This window comes from Cottoperca gobio, chromosome 9 (assembly GCF_900634415.1).
Source record: "Cottoperca gobio chromosome 9, fCotGob3.1, whole genome shotgun sequence".
In the NCBI taxonomy this organism is placed as follows: Eukaryota; Metazoa; Chordata; class Actinopteri; order Perciformes; family Bovichtidae; genus Cottoperca; species Cottoperca gobio.
In genome coordinates, this window is record NC_041363.1 from 14543894 (window position 1) to 14560962 (window position 17069).

Below are 17069 nucleotides of genomic sequence, written 5' to 3' on the forward strand. Positions count from 1 at the left end.
GCACCCCCCCACCCCCCATACAAGTGCGTGTTGGTGACATGCTCATCCTTGTTGATGCCAAGTACCACACGCAGCATTCTCGTGTAGCACCGACCTAGGGATTTCTGCAGGGTGGGCATAATAAATAATGGTATATTTCAAAATAACAATGTGGATCACTGATTTGTTTTTGTTATCTGTGGGGTCATTATTAAGCTTCATTTGGGTACCAGGTGTCCAAGGCAATATGTAAAACTATGAAAAGGGTGGGCAGAGAGAAAGTATTCACCATCACTCCTTGCTAGTGCTGACAACAGAACATATATATACACACACACACATGTAAATTTTGACAGGAGTAACAAAACATTGGGTGTTTTTGAATGCCTCGTTAATTCTCAACTCAGCTGCAGTAACTGAAAGACTCACCTGTATAATATGTAGTATGTATAATATATATATACACATATATATTACAAAATGTCTCAATCTAATATAGTGTCAGTACCATGATAGGTGTGCAAGTGTTGTAATGATAGTAAAGACGTATTCTGCAAGTCTAAAACAATTTCTTGTAATAATCAATGCATACCAAGGACCATGTTGGCTTTACATTCAAATAAAAAAAGGTAAACAATGATTTATCAAATGTAGAAAAACAAACATTGATAACATTGTGCATATTCATAAAGTTGTACAATTATATACACATTTAATTGTAAAGGCCTTTATCTTTGTCTGCAATGATGAAAACAGGAGAAATGTCCGTAAAACCCATAATTATCTTCATGTGTCCCTGGAGGTTCATATTTAAGGATGTGTGCACATACAAAACAGCAGCATTAGTCTTCATCACTACTCCATGCATCCTGAAAGGCAGGGTTCACTGAAGACTGGTCAGCAGCAGCCTGTAAGGAATCAAGACTTTACCTCAATATCATGTCTGAATTAAGATACTTGTCTTAAATTGATCCACAACAAAAACATAATAGACGTGGTTATGTACGTAGCTAGTGTTCATCTGATAAATGTAGCAACTAGTTAAAATGGAAAATTGTTATTTGATGGGCACTAATAAAATATAGACACAACTAACGTTCCTTTGTTTGTATACGTATCAGTATGTGATGGGTAACAGGGAAGTGTTATAATCAAAATTGTGATTGTCAATTACAACATAATGACATAAAACACTTAACATAGAGCTAATCTGTAACATTTTAGAGTGTTAATTGATTCCACAATTTTTCGGAATATGTTTTTTTCCATATCTTGTTTCTTGTTATTCGTACCTGATTTGAACTTTTTGACTCTTCTTCCACATCTGAGGCACGAAGGTCAGGAACCCATGCCAGAATATTACAGTCTTTACCTCCACTATACAGCTCCTACATATAACAAAGAACAAAGAAACCTCAGTTCTGACGCAGCGGTTCACAAACAGGAAATAACAGCAGAGCATTTAAGGTTCAGTCACCTTAAAGCACTTCCAAACAATGACATCAGAGGAAGAGTAGCCATAACAAGCATGATTGGGACCAAGAGTGAAAATAATTAATTAGCTAAAAACTGTACACGCAACAGAAGTAAACACATTCTCTGTGCCATGGGACTGATCAGTGTCATTACATCTGACAAGAGGCACGCAAAAGAAGTGAAAGACATTTTCAGGACGAGATCTCTTTTTCGGAACTCTTCAGAATGACAAGCGGCCAAACTGCATTCCTATGTCACACATGCAAACCCAGACTGTGACACCGGATGTTGACATTAGTTAACAGCGAGGGCGTTGGTTTGGCCTCGCTTTACATGTGTGATGATCATGTCTAACCAAATGCTAATAATAATTAAAAAGATTAGACACTTCAGCTGACATAGAAGCACTCCCATGTTAGGTTATTATTAAAGGACACTTGAGTAAAATGACGTAATGAGTACATTTTTTTATATATTTTAATATAAACAGTGTGCTTTATGCTGTGTTTGGCAAAGATGCGTCATATTCCGTATATACCTGTCCGTCGAGCTCAACTTAAAGATCTTGAAAGCTCTTGTACTCTTTCTGGACACTTGGATATGCAGGACTATTAGAGAGTACTGCTTTCATTGCATCTAAATTAGTTTCTTATTATTCCTATTTAACTTATTTCATCACAATTTGCACCTGTGATACTTAAAGCTTGCAATGCTGAACCTCTGCCTGTGTGTTCGTACATTTTTATGTTGCAATAAAAAAATAACACTGGCCTATTAAACTACAAAAGAAAAGTCAATAGCCTCGGTCAGTTAATCTGTTGTGTGGCAAGGAAAACACAGTTACTGTACATTACATAAATGTATGAAGTAGCAACTCTTTCTAACATCACATACCTGTTCCACTGGCTTTCTGACAATCTCATCCTTCATTCCTCAAGCACAGGCAGATAGTGTATGTTACAGATAAGAGTGAAACTAAAGAAACACCTATATTTGTCTATGATAAGATAGCATTGCTTTTGTGTAGTGAAACCTTCTCGATGGGACTATTGAAAGTGAAAAATTGAAAGTCGACATTTAGGCCGAGAGCACGAACTTTGCTCACACAAATGAGTTGCCATTATTTGCATTTACATGCTCGGTATAGCATGTTGACTTAACCATGTTATCTGTACCGGGGCAAGTGACTCATTTGAGACTGCCACGGTGATAGCACATTTTGAATAGCTCCAGCTGCAGTGACCACACCAAAGCAGTTAAAGAGATCAAATTTAAAAAAGTGCACAATAGTCCAGCTAGACCTGACTAGCAGAACAAACATAAATTGATAGATGGAAATACAAACAAAGGCAGCACTGCAGATAGACGGGTATATTGGCCAGATGCAGAATATCCCCATTGTTTTTGTTGCTGTTGTTGACATTGCACCTGATGCAAAAAAAAAAAAAAATGAACTACAGGAACACACTATTGTTAATGTTTTGTTTGGTCTTGTGTTGCATGCATGGACCTTTCCTTTTTGATAAAGCTTATAGTTAGGGCTGGCTCAGGTTTGCCCTGGATCAGCCCCTAGTTATGCTGCTATAGGCTTAGACTGCCGGGGGACACCTCCCTGCTCTCTTCCTTCTCTCCCTCTCTCTTCTTCTCCCTCTCTTCTTCTCCCTCTCTATCTGTATGCATTTATGTAAATGTATGTTACTAACTCACCATCCGGGGTATCATCCCCGGAGTGTCTGTCTCTCATGTGGCAGGTTGCCACTGATAAAGTTTACGTCAGGATCATGAATCGTGACAGCGCCTGCTGACCTGGTCCTGCTGGACACCGGGAAGCCTTATTGACATTTTCCTGGATTCATCCAAACTTTCTATTTCTTTTTTTTTTCCAACACAACATAATTTCTGTCAAATGTTGTATTTGTACTATGTTGTTTATCCTGTACACACGACATCTATTGCACGTCTGTCCGTCCTGGGAGAGGGATCCCTCCTCAGTTGCTCTCCCTGAGGTTTCTTCCATTTTTTTTCCCCTTTAATTTTGGGGTTTCTTTTAGGAAGTTTTTCCTTGTGCGATGCGAGGGTCTAAGGACAGAGGGTGTTGTAACCTGTACAGTCTGTAAAGCACACTGAGACAAATGTATAATTTGTGATATTGGGCTATACAAATAAATTTGATTTGATTTGATTTGATTTGATGGACTGTAACTGCATTTCGTGGTGCAACGCTGTGTTGAAAAACGACAATAAATGACCCTTGAATCCTTCTGTATTCACCACCTGGGATTTAGGCGTGTCTCACCTGGTTGTCTGGGTGGAACTCGCAGCAGTCGACGTTGTTGTAGTGACCCCTGAGCATAGTGACCAGCTCTCCCGTGTGGAGGGCATACACGGCTACCGAGCTGCCGCATGGCACAAACACAAACTCCGGGCTGCAGCCACGTGAAACTGTGAACTGAAGCCTTTTACGACTCTCGTTGCAGACCTTCCCGTAATTTACCTGAGGGACAAACAAAGAAGACACAAAAGGTTCAGATCACGTGTGTGCACGCCTGAATAAAAACTCATTTTTACATTAAAACTACGTAAGATGAAAATGAAACTTTTTCCTTTTTGAAACAGAGAATATACTGCCCCTTTTTCTATATTGGCAAGAGCCTGGCGATATGATACATATCATGATACAGAGGTTACCATTCAATATATTGTGGTACTGTAAGCAAGACACCACTATATGAATAACATCAGTTTTAAAAAGTTGACTTAATTTTTATATGTAATATATATATATATATATATATATATATATATATATATAACATCCATGTTTAGTATCTTGCTGTCTTCTTCTACATTGCCTTTGTTGCTGTATTTATTGGCATGTTACTGCCATCCGTTTATGAGAGTGTGATACCATTGTCAGGACTGTGTATCAAATCGCGTGCGTGCACGCATGCAAATGCATCCTCGGGTACATTTATGAGACTCAGAAGAAAAAGGCTCCATAACATTACTAGAGGTCCAAAACTCCACAAGATAACTGACACTTTTTGCCAGAAGGACAGCACAGCAAGTAGAAAGAATAATTTAAAACCATTCAATGCTTTCAATTTAGATAACATACGTTCAGACAGTCGCAGACATTTTCGACAAGACTTTTCCAGGACTCTGAAATCAAGATGAACAGGAACCAAGAAACAAACTACTTCACCTTGATGGTGTAGAATTACTAGGCTTTATTCATGCCTGTGAAACAGGTTTGTCTAATGTGCACCAGACAACCCCACTGCCTCATACAATCCCACTCTGATCTTTGTCGGGAGAGAAGGTCAAACCCTTTAAGTCAGTAGTTGTCTTGTGCTCCAGCCTGAAGGTGGAAAAATGTCCACCATGGCAACCGCAGCATGAAGCAGCAGAGCAGAAAATTAGAAAGGGGGACTGTGTGAGAGCCCAGAGCAAATAGCATAGCTTCGCTTAGCTTTGGAGTAAGGTTATGTTTCTGTGGTGTCGGGTTGGATATACACATTTTCCATTTTTATCAAGTAAAGTTTCTTAAAGACTAGCAGAGGCAGCCGGTTTGCTCATTCTGGGCTAGAAAACACAAAGTCACGCTATTTTCTTTTCAACCTCTCTCTGCTCTGGTATTTTCATCTTTTCTTTTATCATGACTAAAAACTAAAAACTACCAAACTAAAAGAGTCTGTCCTGGAGAGCCTGTAAGAGCTGTGCTGTGAACAAGGCTGTCCAATTTGGTAAATAGTAGCAGATTATTGATGAGCGGTTGGGGATCGTTAACCAAACATAAAGTCCCGTTTCCCTTGTTTACATGCTAATACCAACAGAGAATATCAAACCGTTTAGAAAAGAAAGTACTGCCATTACTGATAATTCCCCTGTACCCTTGGAAATTGAATAAATGGGACCATGCTCCCTCCCAATTGTAAACCAAATTGTTAATAATGTTCACTGCAGTACTACGACAGGTCCAGTTAGACTTCCCAATGTTGAGTGGTGGATGACAAGAAACAATAAAAATCAGCTCTAGCGACCACTTGAATACTCCCGCCTCATTTCACTCAGTTAGGAACCTTTCTAAGCAAAAAAGACTCTTGGACCGAAGCCACCATCTATCCATCACACCCATAACAACTTTCAAGGCAGTGTTGTGGTGATAGCTCTGTCAAAAATCAAGTAATGCAGCTTTAAGTTAATAATACTATGGAATCCATGTAATCACAATAAACAGAAATATGGAGTTACATGACCGCTGCATAATGATGGCAATTTATCTTGCATCTCTACAGAACATCAACCAAGTGAAAGCATGTAGACTGCACTTAAACAGGACCGAAGACTGAGCCTTAGGAAGCTGTACATGTACCGTCTTTGTCAAAACTGACACAAAAACATTGCTGATATGTAAGTACAACCTGAACAAGTGAAAAGGGTACTATCAAATTATAAACAGGTTCAGCCGGGTATGTTACAAGGAGGAAGCATCACACACACACACACACACACACACACACACACACACACACACACACACACACACACACACACACACACACACACACACACACACACACACACACACACACCTTACCAGTGTGTTTTCCCCAGTGGCACTATTCCATAGTCGCATACGGTCGTCAGTTCCAGTGGTGAGGAGGTAGAGGCCATCGCCAGTAAAGCACAGGCCATTCACTCTGCCATTATGAGCTGTGTTCACTGGTTAAACACAGGTGAGACATGGTAACATGCATTTGTCATCTCTTTCCTCCTTCATCTTTAGCAAAGACCAACAGTGCAGATTTAACCTACATTATCACTTATCAATCAATGGCATGCTTTTTAGTGTAATCCCTTGTCTCCTATTATTACACAGGAGCTTAGATAAAAGGATTGCATTGCAAACTTGTTTCTTTTTGACATTGACCCCTTTGAGTAGAAAAACAAATGGGGCCTCGGGCAGGAAAAACACATCCTGTAAGAATGTTGACCCAGTTGTGTTAACCAGACTCTATAAGGTATATCATATCGTGGGGTTGCTAAAAAGATGTCTTGAGCAGCCATTAGCAGATTGACGATCATTTCTGTCCTGATGTCCTTCAATGCTTGTTATTCTCCTTCTATAAACAATTGCTGGAACATCTGACAATAGCCCTGCCCACTCTGTGAATAAGGAAAAGGACACTGCAAAAGAAAGAAAAGGGTAGCGGTAACAGTACCTGCCTCAGAGGAGGCTTTTGATTTGTCTCCATTGTGCTGATCCAGAGTAAAGAGACAACCAGAAGCCCGACGCACATCCCATACTTTCACTTTGCTGTCTGCACTTAGAAGGAAAATGAGGGAATTATGTTAGTTTTCCACACTCGTGGTTAATTAATGAAGTCCTATAAACAATTCAAAATAAGGATTTGTTTGATCAGCAGCTTCATATACACCAGTGTGTGTAAGCCATTGTTTGTTTTTAAAGGTCAGTTCTCTATTGGAAATTAACATGCCGCTTCATAATAAAATAGCATTCACTTTTCTGTGTGCCTTTCTGTGCCAGTTGTTTTCAAAATCACTTACAGTCTACGGGGACAAGCAGCACACTGATCCCAATAGGTTAATTAGCAGGTCTAATGTTGCATAGCACAGGTGGGGACTGTATCTACCATATGCTGTACTGACAGGGATACTAGAGTTCCACAGTGCCTATCTGCTGGCGATGTGATGGCATTATACTTGACTCAGGGCTGCTATGTGGCCAGATGGGCAGAAACTGAGATGACAAGAGCTACTGGGACACAGCATGGTGGGGATTGTCTTTGATGTGGCTCTGAGGGCAAACTAGGTGAGGCTGATTCTCCGCAGAAAGACTGGCAGTTAACAGTGCCTACCTGGCCGTGGCTAAGATGTGATCGTATCTGGGCGACCACCGCACGGATAGGATCTCTGCTCTGTGACCTGAAGGGGGAAAGTTATTGTTTATTTGTGTGACAAAAAACTCCCGACGGCGAATTATTGCCACAGTAGGTTAAAATAAATGATTTAAAAGAATGTAATTACAGAGCCAGGAAAAGAGAGTAATATTCTGAGAAAATAATCCAACAATTTCCAAGATTACAGGCGTACATTTACAAGAAAGAACTGGGATGTTTTAAATGTAATAAAAAAAAATGTTTTTACATATAAAACATTTTTTACTCAGTCGTAAAAAAAACAGCAGGGAAAGTAAGTGTTTGTATTTATTGTATATAATGCGTCTAGCTCACTAACCCTGAAGAACATGAATCCGTGATCCAGACTTCAGGTCGCACAGTTGGATTTTAGGATCTTTGGTGCCAACTGAAAACACAGAGACAAAAACACAGTTGATGGAGGAGATTAAAAAGGCTTCCATCATATCTTGTTGATAAAAACATAGAAAAAAACAAACGGGAATTACAAGGATAGAATGAAAGCTGAAAATTCCATTCAATTGCAGTTTCATAGTTACATTCCTACTTGTCAACATGGTTGAGTATGATCTGCTACAACGTGTGTGGGAGAGGTGTTTCAGTAAAACCGTGAATCCCGGTTTCTCACCGAAAAGGTGTGGTAAAAATGAAAGATCTCTGATACAGACGTCTGATAAACATGAGCTAACACACCTGTCTGTTTAAACATGGATGATTGGGATGTCATTAAAATCTAAATAGTCAAAATGAGGTATAATTAATGTTATAGTTCAGTGGAACAGATTCCCTTTAAAATGTCTTCTTAGATCAAAGAAGACTTTAGTGATGTTTTAAACTAGTTTGACAAGCATCTGTAACACCCCTGAGAGGGAAGGACACATGAAGAAAAAAAAGAACCAGACACTGTGATTGTGTCAGGTTTAAAAACAGGTGTGTCAAAGAAACTGTGGGTATGCACATTTATGAGCACAAACTCAGCAGGCACGAGAAACCTGTTGGTCCTGCTGGGCGACGTGGTGAGGTGGCACATAGATTCTTATGATTTTTCTCCCCAGAAATCTGTCTCTGAACCTGAATCCATTGTGTAACTGACTTCTGGGCCACTTCTGTCCCCTCCAGGTACATAGCACTTTATAACCTGGGGTGAAAACTGGGGTAGAAGGTACGTGCAGTGTGTGTGGTGTGCTGTGGAGAAGCATGCAGTACACTGCCTGGAAAAACAAACTGATGCCAGACAGGATAAATAATGGCATTGTTGTCTGAAAGTTCAATCGCACGGTTTGTTCTTCTCCATTGAAATCAACAAAAACTCTGGTTGCATTTTCACACACACCTGCAATGAGACTGTGCTTCCTGGCGATGGGGGATAGGTGGTGGCTGTAGACATTGCCCTCAAACTCAAAAACTTCAGCAGGCTGATGAATAACAAAGTGAGAAAAAGAGAGGGAGATGGACAGACAGAGAGGGTTAGTATGTGCTCAGCTTCCTGTCTGTTTAGTGCTATGTATACTTCTGTATGTATGCTTAATGATAATCTTAATTGTGCATTAAAATTATACAGCCATGACGTTAAATCTAACCAGGGCCCTAAACTTTAACTGTGGTATAAATTCACAGTGCAGGGAAAGAATTCAGAGAAAGAATTAGGTCAAAATAAAAGAGTAGAGAGGGAGGGTACCACAGCTCAGAAGGCAGCAGTGGCGGTTACGATGCAAATTCAACAAATATAAAAAGCCTCTCTGTGCCCCATCTGTCAGTGTGTGCCAGCACCGTCCAATGGGTGCACACACACACACAGAGGAGGCACTGTTTGCATAAAAATACCACAAATACACATGGACTATATGCACAACAATGCAAAGCACACACTAATGTGCAAATACACACCAAAATAAATAATTTAATAGGCACAAGTGAGTGCGTTTGTGTGGGACACAGAGACTGAAAAACACACAGAGTTAAACCGATGAAAGGTCGGTGGTTCTTTTGTCCCTTCCCTGACCTTTTGAGGTAACCGTGATGCCAGTGTAACTCTAGCACAGCTCGGGGCCGGCCATATGGGGCTATGTGGCATAGAAAGGTAGCAAGCATGAAGCAGAAAATAAGAAAGAGAGGGGAAGAGCAAAAAGAGAGAAAGAGTGGCGAAGCTATAAGAAAAGAAACACCAGCTATTTACTAATAAACCAATCTCCAATTTGAGTTACCTGTTTAATGAGGACATCCACATATGTTGATTCAGCTCTATTGTTTCTAAGTTTATACAGCAAGTATTGAAAAGGTGTTTTCCATCACAAATGACATACTGCACACGGGGGAACTAATTGTAAATACAGGTGTAGCTAATAAACTTTTAAAGGTAGTCTGTGGGTGACATTCCTTACCTTCAGTGTCTCAGTGTCCCAGACTTTCATGGTCTTGTCAAAGGAACTGGACACAAACATTCCCGTGTCATAAGGATACCACTGGACTGTCTCTACGCTGAAATTGTGGACATACCGACTCGACCTAAATTAAAAAACAAAATCATTAAATGTGACTAGATTAATATTAATCTCTTTAGTGATCTGCATCCCCCAATTATGTTCAAAAGCCCATTAAAGTAGTGCAAATTAATCTGCCCCGTGCAGACAAACAAGCTCTGCTCACATTGCACAGTAAACAGGAAATAAACAGGCAAAACATTAAATCATTTCTGATTTAAGTCACATTTCCACAAATTAGATCAGAATCAGAGCCATTGAAGAGTTCAAAATAAGGTTAGGTAGGAGTTTTCTGTTCACATAATCATTAAAAAGCAGACATGGGTAAAAACAAATAAGGGAGTAAACTTAATGCAGTGCTTCCCTCTAGAGGACGGAATGAGTAAATGTAGTAACACTCACCGGCCTACTGTGCAAACTGCCTTGCAGGTGTACTGCAGTTTACCACTGTAGTTCTCCAGGTCATAGACGACAATCACTCCATCTGATCCGCCGGACAGCATGCTAAACAACAGAGGGTTGACTTCACTGATAGCATTACTTCCTCCAACACAGCTGACACATTTCTTTCTACCAAAGTATAACTGCCATTAATTGTTTTTATTATAATTTATCAAATAAAGTTTTTGGATGAACCTTTTTTTTCCGAATGTTATTTCCCCATGCTTTGTGTAGCCAAAAACTAAAAACCATTCAACTCCATTGTAATGGGCACTTATCATAAACTTTTGTCCAGGATAAACTTACTGCAGTAATTGTAAAATAGGACTAAGTGGACTTACTATCTGCCTTCTACTGCGTCAATGTCAATGGTGTTTACGCCATTTCCATGGATTCTATCCACGTCTCTGTCAGGATTCAACTTCAGACTCAGGACCCTTTGGAGATAAAGAAAGGGGAAGAGAGTTAAGCATCACTGGACAGACACTCCAGACCTTCAAAGCCCAAGTGGATTATCAAAATAAGATAATAGTAGAAAAGACAACAAAGGAAATATAGGCTATGCCCCCTGGATAGCAGTGTTAATTGTTTCTTTCTGGTTCAATTCTCCCTCACCTTCTCGTTGACTCCGCACGTCTCAGTCGCAGAGGGTCATCAACACCAGCCTGCCTTGCTGTCAGATATCCCAACATTGTTTCAACTTGAAGATAAACCGATCTTAATCGTAGAGCAGGAGTAGTATCCAACCTATGCTACCGTAAGCTAACCTAGCTCAAAGGCTAGCATGTTAACTACTCTGAAGTAAGTTTTCAATCCAAACTGAAATCTTGCGCAACCGACAAGGCATTTTATTGTACACCAAAGCTTCTTGATAGCTAAATACGCTATTTAAATCTCATAAGGGAATTGTGCTTTGATAATTTATTGTTTATTTAACATCTATGGCATCTAGCTTCGCAACAGTCAAACACAATGAACCGCCATGTTGGAACGTAGACTTCATTCTATGACAAATGCGACGATTGGCTGGTCAAGACTAGGCGTCCAATCACAAAACAGTTTATTCACTCCGTTTCCAATCCATGAACTCTTGCATAAACAACCCGGTGAGACGACAGACAGATAACAAGGGACACGAAACACACTCTAACACCTTCAGGTTGTCCGGTGAATATGAGCAGGATTGCTGGAGTTTTAAGGCGTACGTTTGGAATAGTACGTGACCACATCGGGACAGATGCTTTGGGGAATACATATTACTCAATCCCAAAACAGAAGACATGGACAGGTAAATTAAGCCTTGTTGTGCTAACATGAGCCAGTCGGGAGTTCATTTTCGATCTTGATCTTTGCATATAAATGAATATGTCTTTTTTGTTTGTTTTTTAAACAACGACTAAACTTAATTTAGCCTTTGTCTGGCCCTGGTTGTTTTTCACCATGACACATTTATCTTGTATTACCCTGTGTGGTTTATATACCTAGCTACGGATACTGTACTCTGGATTTTAAAATATTGCTATTCCAGCAATGTATTTTGTATTATGCATGTACCATGACTTTACTTTTACCCTTTCACCCTTGTAGTATTAAAAAGCTAGCCACTAGATGGAGCAACCGCCTCAACAAGAACATACCCTTTTTAGTGTTTTTAATAGGATTATTTAATCTGTCTTTAATGCACCAACATTAATATTTCCCTGTTCGGGGCCAGAATTACCGCAGCTCTGTCACTGGCCCTTAAAGCAGAAAGAGTCTTCCTCATATGTTTTGTTTTGACAAATATAACCCCAGTGACCCTCATGCCACCCCATCTCGCTCTGTCAATAATCTTCACTCAAAGCTATAAATAATAACAGCAATAAGACAATTAACAATTAACAATTAACATTATTTAGTAATATTTTTTTTTAGTCAGCAGCTCATTACACTTAAGATTTCACTCATTTTGTGGGACACAATTATGGCAGCTCCACTGTCACTGGCCTTATAAGCAGAAAGAAGTCCTACACTGTTGCAGGCAAAAATGATTACTTATAACTGTTATGAGAATTTAGAAGGAGGTCATATATCCCTACTGAGACATGGCAGTGCTACAGTATGTCATGCTCAAGCCAAGCAGTAGAACTGTGTCATCAGGCTAATCCATGGTGGGATGCCAATGGTGTCCTTCACACTGTCTCTGACTATCAGAAGGCCAAGGACACGCTCGTTAGCCCAGCAAACTCAACGTCCGGGCTTACTGTGAGTCCTGCTCAAGTTGTCCTGTCTTTAGGAAGTGTGTCTAGGATAAGAAGATGGAGAGAGGTAGGTCATTAGAATGACTCACCTCAGCAAAATCAAAGGAGGTTTGGTGGCATTAGGGGCCTTTCTTAATTTGAGAAACAAAGCATAGCACACTTGTTGTTTTTCCAAGGTGTTTTCATGAGGAGATACTGACATAGTTGATTGGCATTTTTACCAAATGAGAAACGTGAACATTTACAGTTACTATGTGTCAATGTCATATTCACACCTGAGTTCAGTTGGATATCTGGTTATGCACTATATGTGCTTAAATTCTGCCTTTCCTAGTTTAACCCCTTAGCAGAATCACTGCTAATCCCCTCCCTTTACCACCTTAAATAATAAGCGGCAGGGGTCCTACCCAGACTATAGGGCAGGGGTCAGAGGTCAAAGAGCACAACCTTCCAGACATGATACTAGTGGTTAACCAGCCATGGACCTTTTGTCTTATTAGTAACAAAGGGTTATGCCTCGTGAAATTTACTAGAACTATTATGACTAAACATGAGTTCACTCTCATTCTAAACACTGTATTTATCTAATACTGGAGCTACACTACACTACACAGCAGTAATTTGGGAATAATCATATCTCACCTCCATATGCTTGTTTGTGTGTGTCTCCCTCTCTTGGTGCCACATTATACAACTTAGATGTCGGCTAGCATGGGCTGAATACATATAATACAGTGCATATATTCAGTGGTACTTTTCTCAGAGAGTGAAGGCAAGATGTTTTTTTGTTTTGCTGATGAGGGACCGACCTTTGGCAGGTTGCAAGCCTGGTATCTTTCTGACTGAACTTGACTTTGTGCTTCACCTTTTCCCAGCAGTTTGCAGGGAAACTTGTGCCCACCTCATATTTATAATTCATTACAAGGCTGCTTCTCCACCCCTGCCTGTCAGACTATTCAAATGAGACATCACAGAAGCCCATTTTCTAGCACGCTACAGGCTACAATATTCACTGCCCAATCACAATGACTGACACTGTGGAGAGGCTAGATGGCCTGTAGAAAAACTGGTTTTAGAAACAAATGCTCTCATAAAAGCAAGACAGGCACATACACACACAAACTCATATACGTTCATAATAAACAAATAGAAATATATGGCACACACATTTTCCTCTTTTCTTTCTGCCACTCACCCCGTCCAGCCTTGTGGAAATAAAGCAGATGCATTATTCAGTCCATATGTCTTGCTAAAGAGGGCTCTTTTTGATCTTAAACTGATAGGCCAAGCGTGGGCTCAGGGCCTTAAGGCATGGACCGCAGGGCTTTCTACTGCAACACATAGTGGTTGTAGTAGGTGAGGAGTCTCTCCCTCTTTCTCTCTCTCTCCACTCTGCCTACTTCTTCTATTCATTTGTCCATCCCTAGTGTTCAGTCAATCCCTCTCTACCTTTATCCATGCTTTGCTGCTCCCATTTTCTACCTCTCTCATCTGTTAACTTTAGAAAACTGGGGCGTAAGCAATTGCGTGTGTAGTAGGCTATGTATGAGGACGTTAATGGCTGCTGAGACAGAAAAATAAAAGGAAGCAACTGCTTGTTTTATGTGACTCTGTCCTATCTGATCTCAACAACGGCCCAGTTTTCTCCTTTTAGGTTGACTCCTTTATTTGCCTCCAGTTAGTCCTTCCTTCCCTTGCCCCTCCCTGCCATTGCTGCCTCTCGATTTTCCTCCTTTGAAGCCATTCCAGTGAATATTTCTATTCACAACATTAGAGTAGTTCAGCAGTGTGGAGGGCTAGACCCAGCAGAGTGCTTTATATCCCCCTCTCCTCAGATGCTGCTGCACATCAAAATGAAAAGGCCGGAGTCTGAAGTACACGCCTAGAGAGGGAGAATGTCTGTCTCTGTCTTTAGAAAAGGTCCAGCTAAAGAGGCCTACTGTGTGCTGCTTCTCCACAGAGAGAACTATGCTATAGGCTGTGGAGCCCCTGTGATTGTTGTCTATGGCAGGGCTACAAGAGAAAGCCACTGGCAATCTGGCCACTGGTCTTTAGAAGGTCTTTGCCTTGGTGTTGGCTCTATAGAGCTGAATAGAGAATCTATATTCTTCTCTCTTTCTGTGTGCGTCTGTCCCCCAGGCCCAGCTCTGCCTAACACTGCATGGGGCGCCATGTCATGCTGCCCAGATGAAAGCAAAGCATTCTGCGGATGGGCTCATTCGTCTTCAGCAGTGGGCCTGCAGCTTTGACGCCTGCCTTCCCTCCCTTTATTTAGGAAGAGAGGCGCACTGACATTATCGGCCGCTGCAGGCACATTTGAAAATAATTGCCTGTATGATTGCTATTTTTCTTACCTCTTTGAGGAGGTGTAGTCTTTGTCTTGGAATCAATGGCTGCTCAATACTGGACAGGGGAAAGGCAGTTTCCTTTCATGTCTTGGTAAAAAGGATGTATTTTTAGCGCTATTCATTTTAGCAGTGTGTGCCATGCAGTTTTAATCTATTGGTCCTCTCCACTGTGTGGAGAATGGAAAGGATTCAGAGGTTCTTCCGAGGTGCGCCACGCTGTTGCAGAGAAAAGATGCATTGACTTGTCGTCCTATCACTATCCCTCTCTCTTTGTCTATTATTTATTTGATTCCCCAGCTCTGTTCTATGAAGTGAAAAACTGAAAAGGCCTCAATTCGTGTGTGTGTGTGTGTGTGTGTGTGTGTGTGTGTCTGTGTGTGTGTGTATAAACAGCTTACACACTGTGTGTCTGCGCGCGCATTTGTATCTGCTTTGTATTTTAAAAAGAAAAAGAAATTGCGATTGTGTGTTTTCTCTCTACTTCATGCCCAAACACACTTAACACAACAACAGATGGCTGTGTGTCATCAGAGCGTTGATTCAAGCCGCATATTTCCATGGAAAGAGTCACAGCGGAGAGAGACGAGGGTCCAAATGGCTGTTTATTCTGCCACAAGTCATCCCCAGGGTGTGATGAAGGAAAGTCTATCCTACAGTAGGACACCAAGTCAGTGTTTACTATGGAACGGCTATGTCCAGAAACGCCACAGTAAATCATGTTAATTGATCAGCAGCTTTGCAATGCATGGGGTTTAAATGAAGGTTGTTTAATCATTATAGGGAAACCAAGTGGGTTTAGCTCATCTTGCTTTATACTGTTTGCCAAGTGTGTATTTGTATGTGTATGTGGTGGAACATCATGGAGTGGCTTAACTACGTAATTAAAAAGGCATTTGAAAAGATAGATGGCTCAAAATGAGAAACAGGCACATTTATTTCTTATGGTGGAGTATTACAAATGGGCCTAGCTCCAATATCAGTTTAAGCATCTTGCAGGTCTATTAAATGCTGCTTTTGAGAGTAGACCTGTATCTGTATATATTTCAGACTCCACCTGTCTCTCAACCTACACATTTTATATGAATGTCATGTGGTGAGCATGCAGTTGATGATGCCAACAGAAGGACAAGAAATTAATCAGATTAAGTTTTGCATTTGGCGTGGATGTGATTAACTGTGACATCCACGTTCATGTCTCTCTCTGGTCAGATGGCCAGCAAGATGTTTTGACACCCAGGGGCTCCTTGTCGGTCAGAAACTCAGCCTGACAGACAGACCGACACAAAGCAGACAACTCCTGGAACCTGCCGCTGCTTATTCTATTCAGAATATTTTAATAAAGCAGACAGGCAGAGAGAAATAAGGCTAGGAATAAGGGAGGAAAGATAAGGCCGAGGGAGATTCACAGAGGGTGCAAAAGAAGGTGGGGTATAGAAAGTGAGTGACAAAGAACAAGGGGGATGCTGACATATGGGGTGAAATTATAGAGTGGGGGAAGAATGGAGAAAGTGAAAGGAGGGTTTCTGACAGAAAGAGGGTGAAATGAGTGGGTGGAACAGGCAGACAGATAGAGGGTGAGAGAGAGAAGGTGGAGGTAGGTTAATGGAGGAATAGAGTGGGGGGACTGAAGGTGCAACGGAAGGAAAAGGAAGGGGGTTGGATGAGAGTGATGGAGGTGAATAGAAAGGGGTGGACAGCTTGGTGTATGGACATCACACGTATGGGCCTCAGAGGAGCCGGGGAGGAAGAAGGGGGTGCACACCGCTCCACAGCCTCACAAAGGACGCTGACTTCCTGGCTCGCCACGGCCCTTTTTATAAAACCCATCGGGCAGGGAAGAGACTTCAAGAGGATGGGTGGTCTTAAGTGGAAGGGGGTAAAGTATCCCTTCCACCCTCAAGTACGCCTGCGTTTAGTTAAAAGTAACACACAGGGGAAATCAGAGTATTCTTTTCAGCTTGTTATTACTTTTTATATGAATTATTCTCCTCTGTTCTGCCGTGAGTCGCTCAAGCCTCACAGGGATCGACAGCAACAGGCACAAACAGAATGAGGGCTGAATAAAAAAGCGAACAGCAGCAGCAGCAGGCCTACTTTACGCATATAAGCTCCTCCTTTTACCAGAACTGATGCAAAACAACGGCTGGCCTTTCCCTCTAAACC

At 41.1% G+C, this 17069-nt stretch overlaps 2 protein-coding genes across 3 annotated transcripts in view; one reads left to right on the forward strand and one right to left on the reverse strand.

Annotated features, from left to right (window-relative positions):
• Positions 1-528: 528 nt before the first annotated feature.
• On the reverse strand, positions 529-11310 carry ercc8 (excision repair cross-complementation group 8). 2 transcript variants are annotated; one of them, XM_029439484.1, is made up of 12 exons: positions 10934-11310; positions 10660-10755; positions 10280-10381; positions 9779-9902; positions 8731-8812; positions 7717-7785; positions 7338-7404; positions 6681-6784; positions 6056-6180; positions 3752-3949; positions 1272-1367; positions 529-887 (listed from the first exon to the last, which is right to left on the reverse strand). In XM_029439484.1, the coding sequence occupies exons 1-12, from the start codon at positions 11008-11010 to the stop codon at positions 822-824; spliced, it is 1206 nt and encodes a 401-aa protein (XP_029295344.1). In that variant the 5' UTR covers positions 11011-11310; the 3' UTR covers positions 529-821. The 2 variants fall into 2 exon arrangements, with proteins under 2 accessions (XP_029295344.1, XP_029295345.1); XM_029439485.1 differs by lacking the exons at positions 10280-10381; positions 10660-10755; positions 10934-11310 and adding an exon at positions 9400-9544 and having other exon boundaries at positions 9779-9898.
• Positions 11311-11379: 69 nt separating this feature from the next.
• The window catches only part of ndufaf2 (NADH:ubiquinone oxidoreductase complex assembly factor 2), a 16678-nt gene continuing 10988 nt past the window's right edge, over positions 11380-17069 (forward strand). The window contains exon 1 of the mRNA XM_029439487.1: positions 11380-11606. Within this exon, the coding sequence (XP_029295347.1) occupies positions 11492-11606 (115 nt within the window). The 5' untranslated portion in view covers positions 11380-11491. The remainder of the gene's footprint in view (positions 11607-17069) is intronic.

Bases quoted from the DNA above. Each gene is read 5' to 3' on its own strand.
- ercc8 (XM_029439484.1), bottom strand. From the start codon at position 11,010: ATGTTGGGATATCTGACAGCAAGGCAGGCTGGTGTTGATGACCCTCTG. The intron at 10,756-10,933 runs GTGAGGGAGAAT...TTATCTCCAAAG, and splicing joins CGTGCGGAGTCAACGAGAAG to GGTCCTGAGTCTGAAGTTGA. The intron at 7,405-7,716 runs GTTAGTGAGCTA...TTCCCCCTTCAG, and splicing joins ACGGATTCATGTTCTTCAGG to GTCACAGAGCAGAGATCCTA.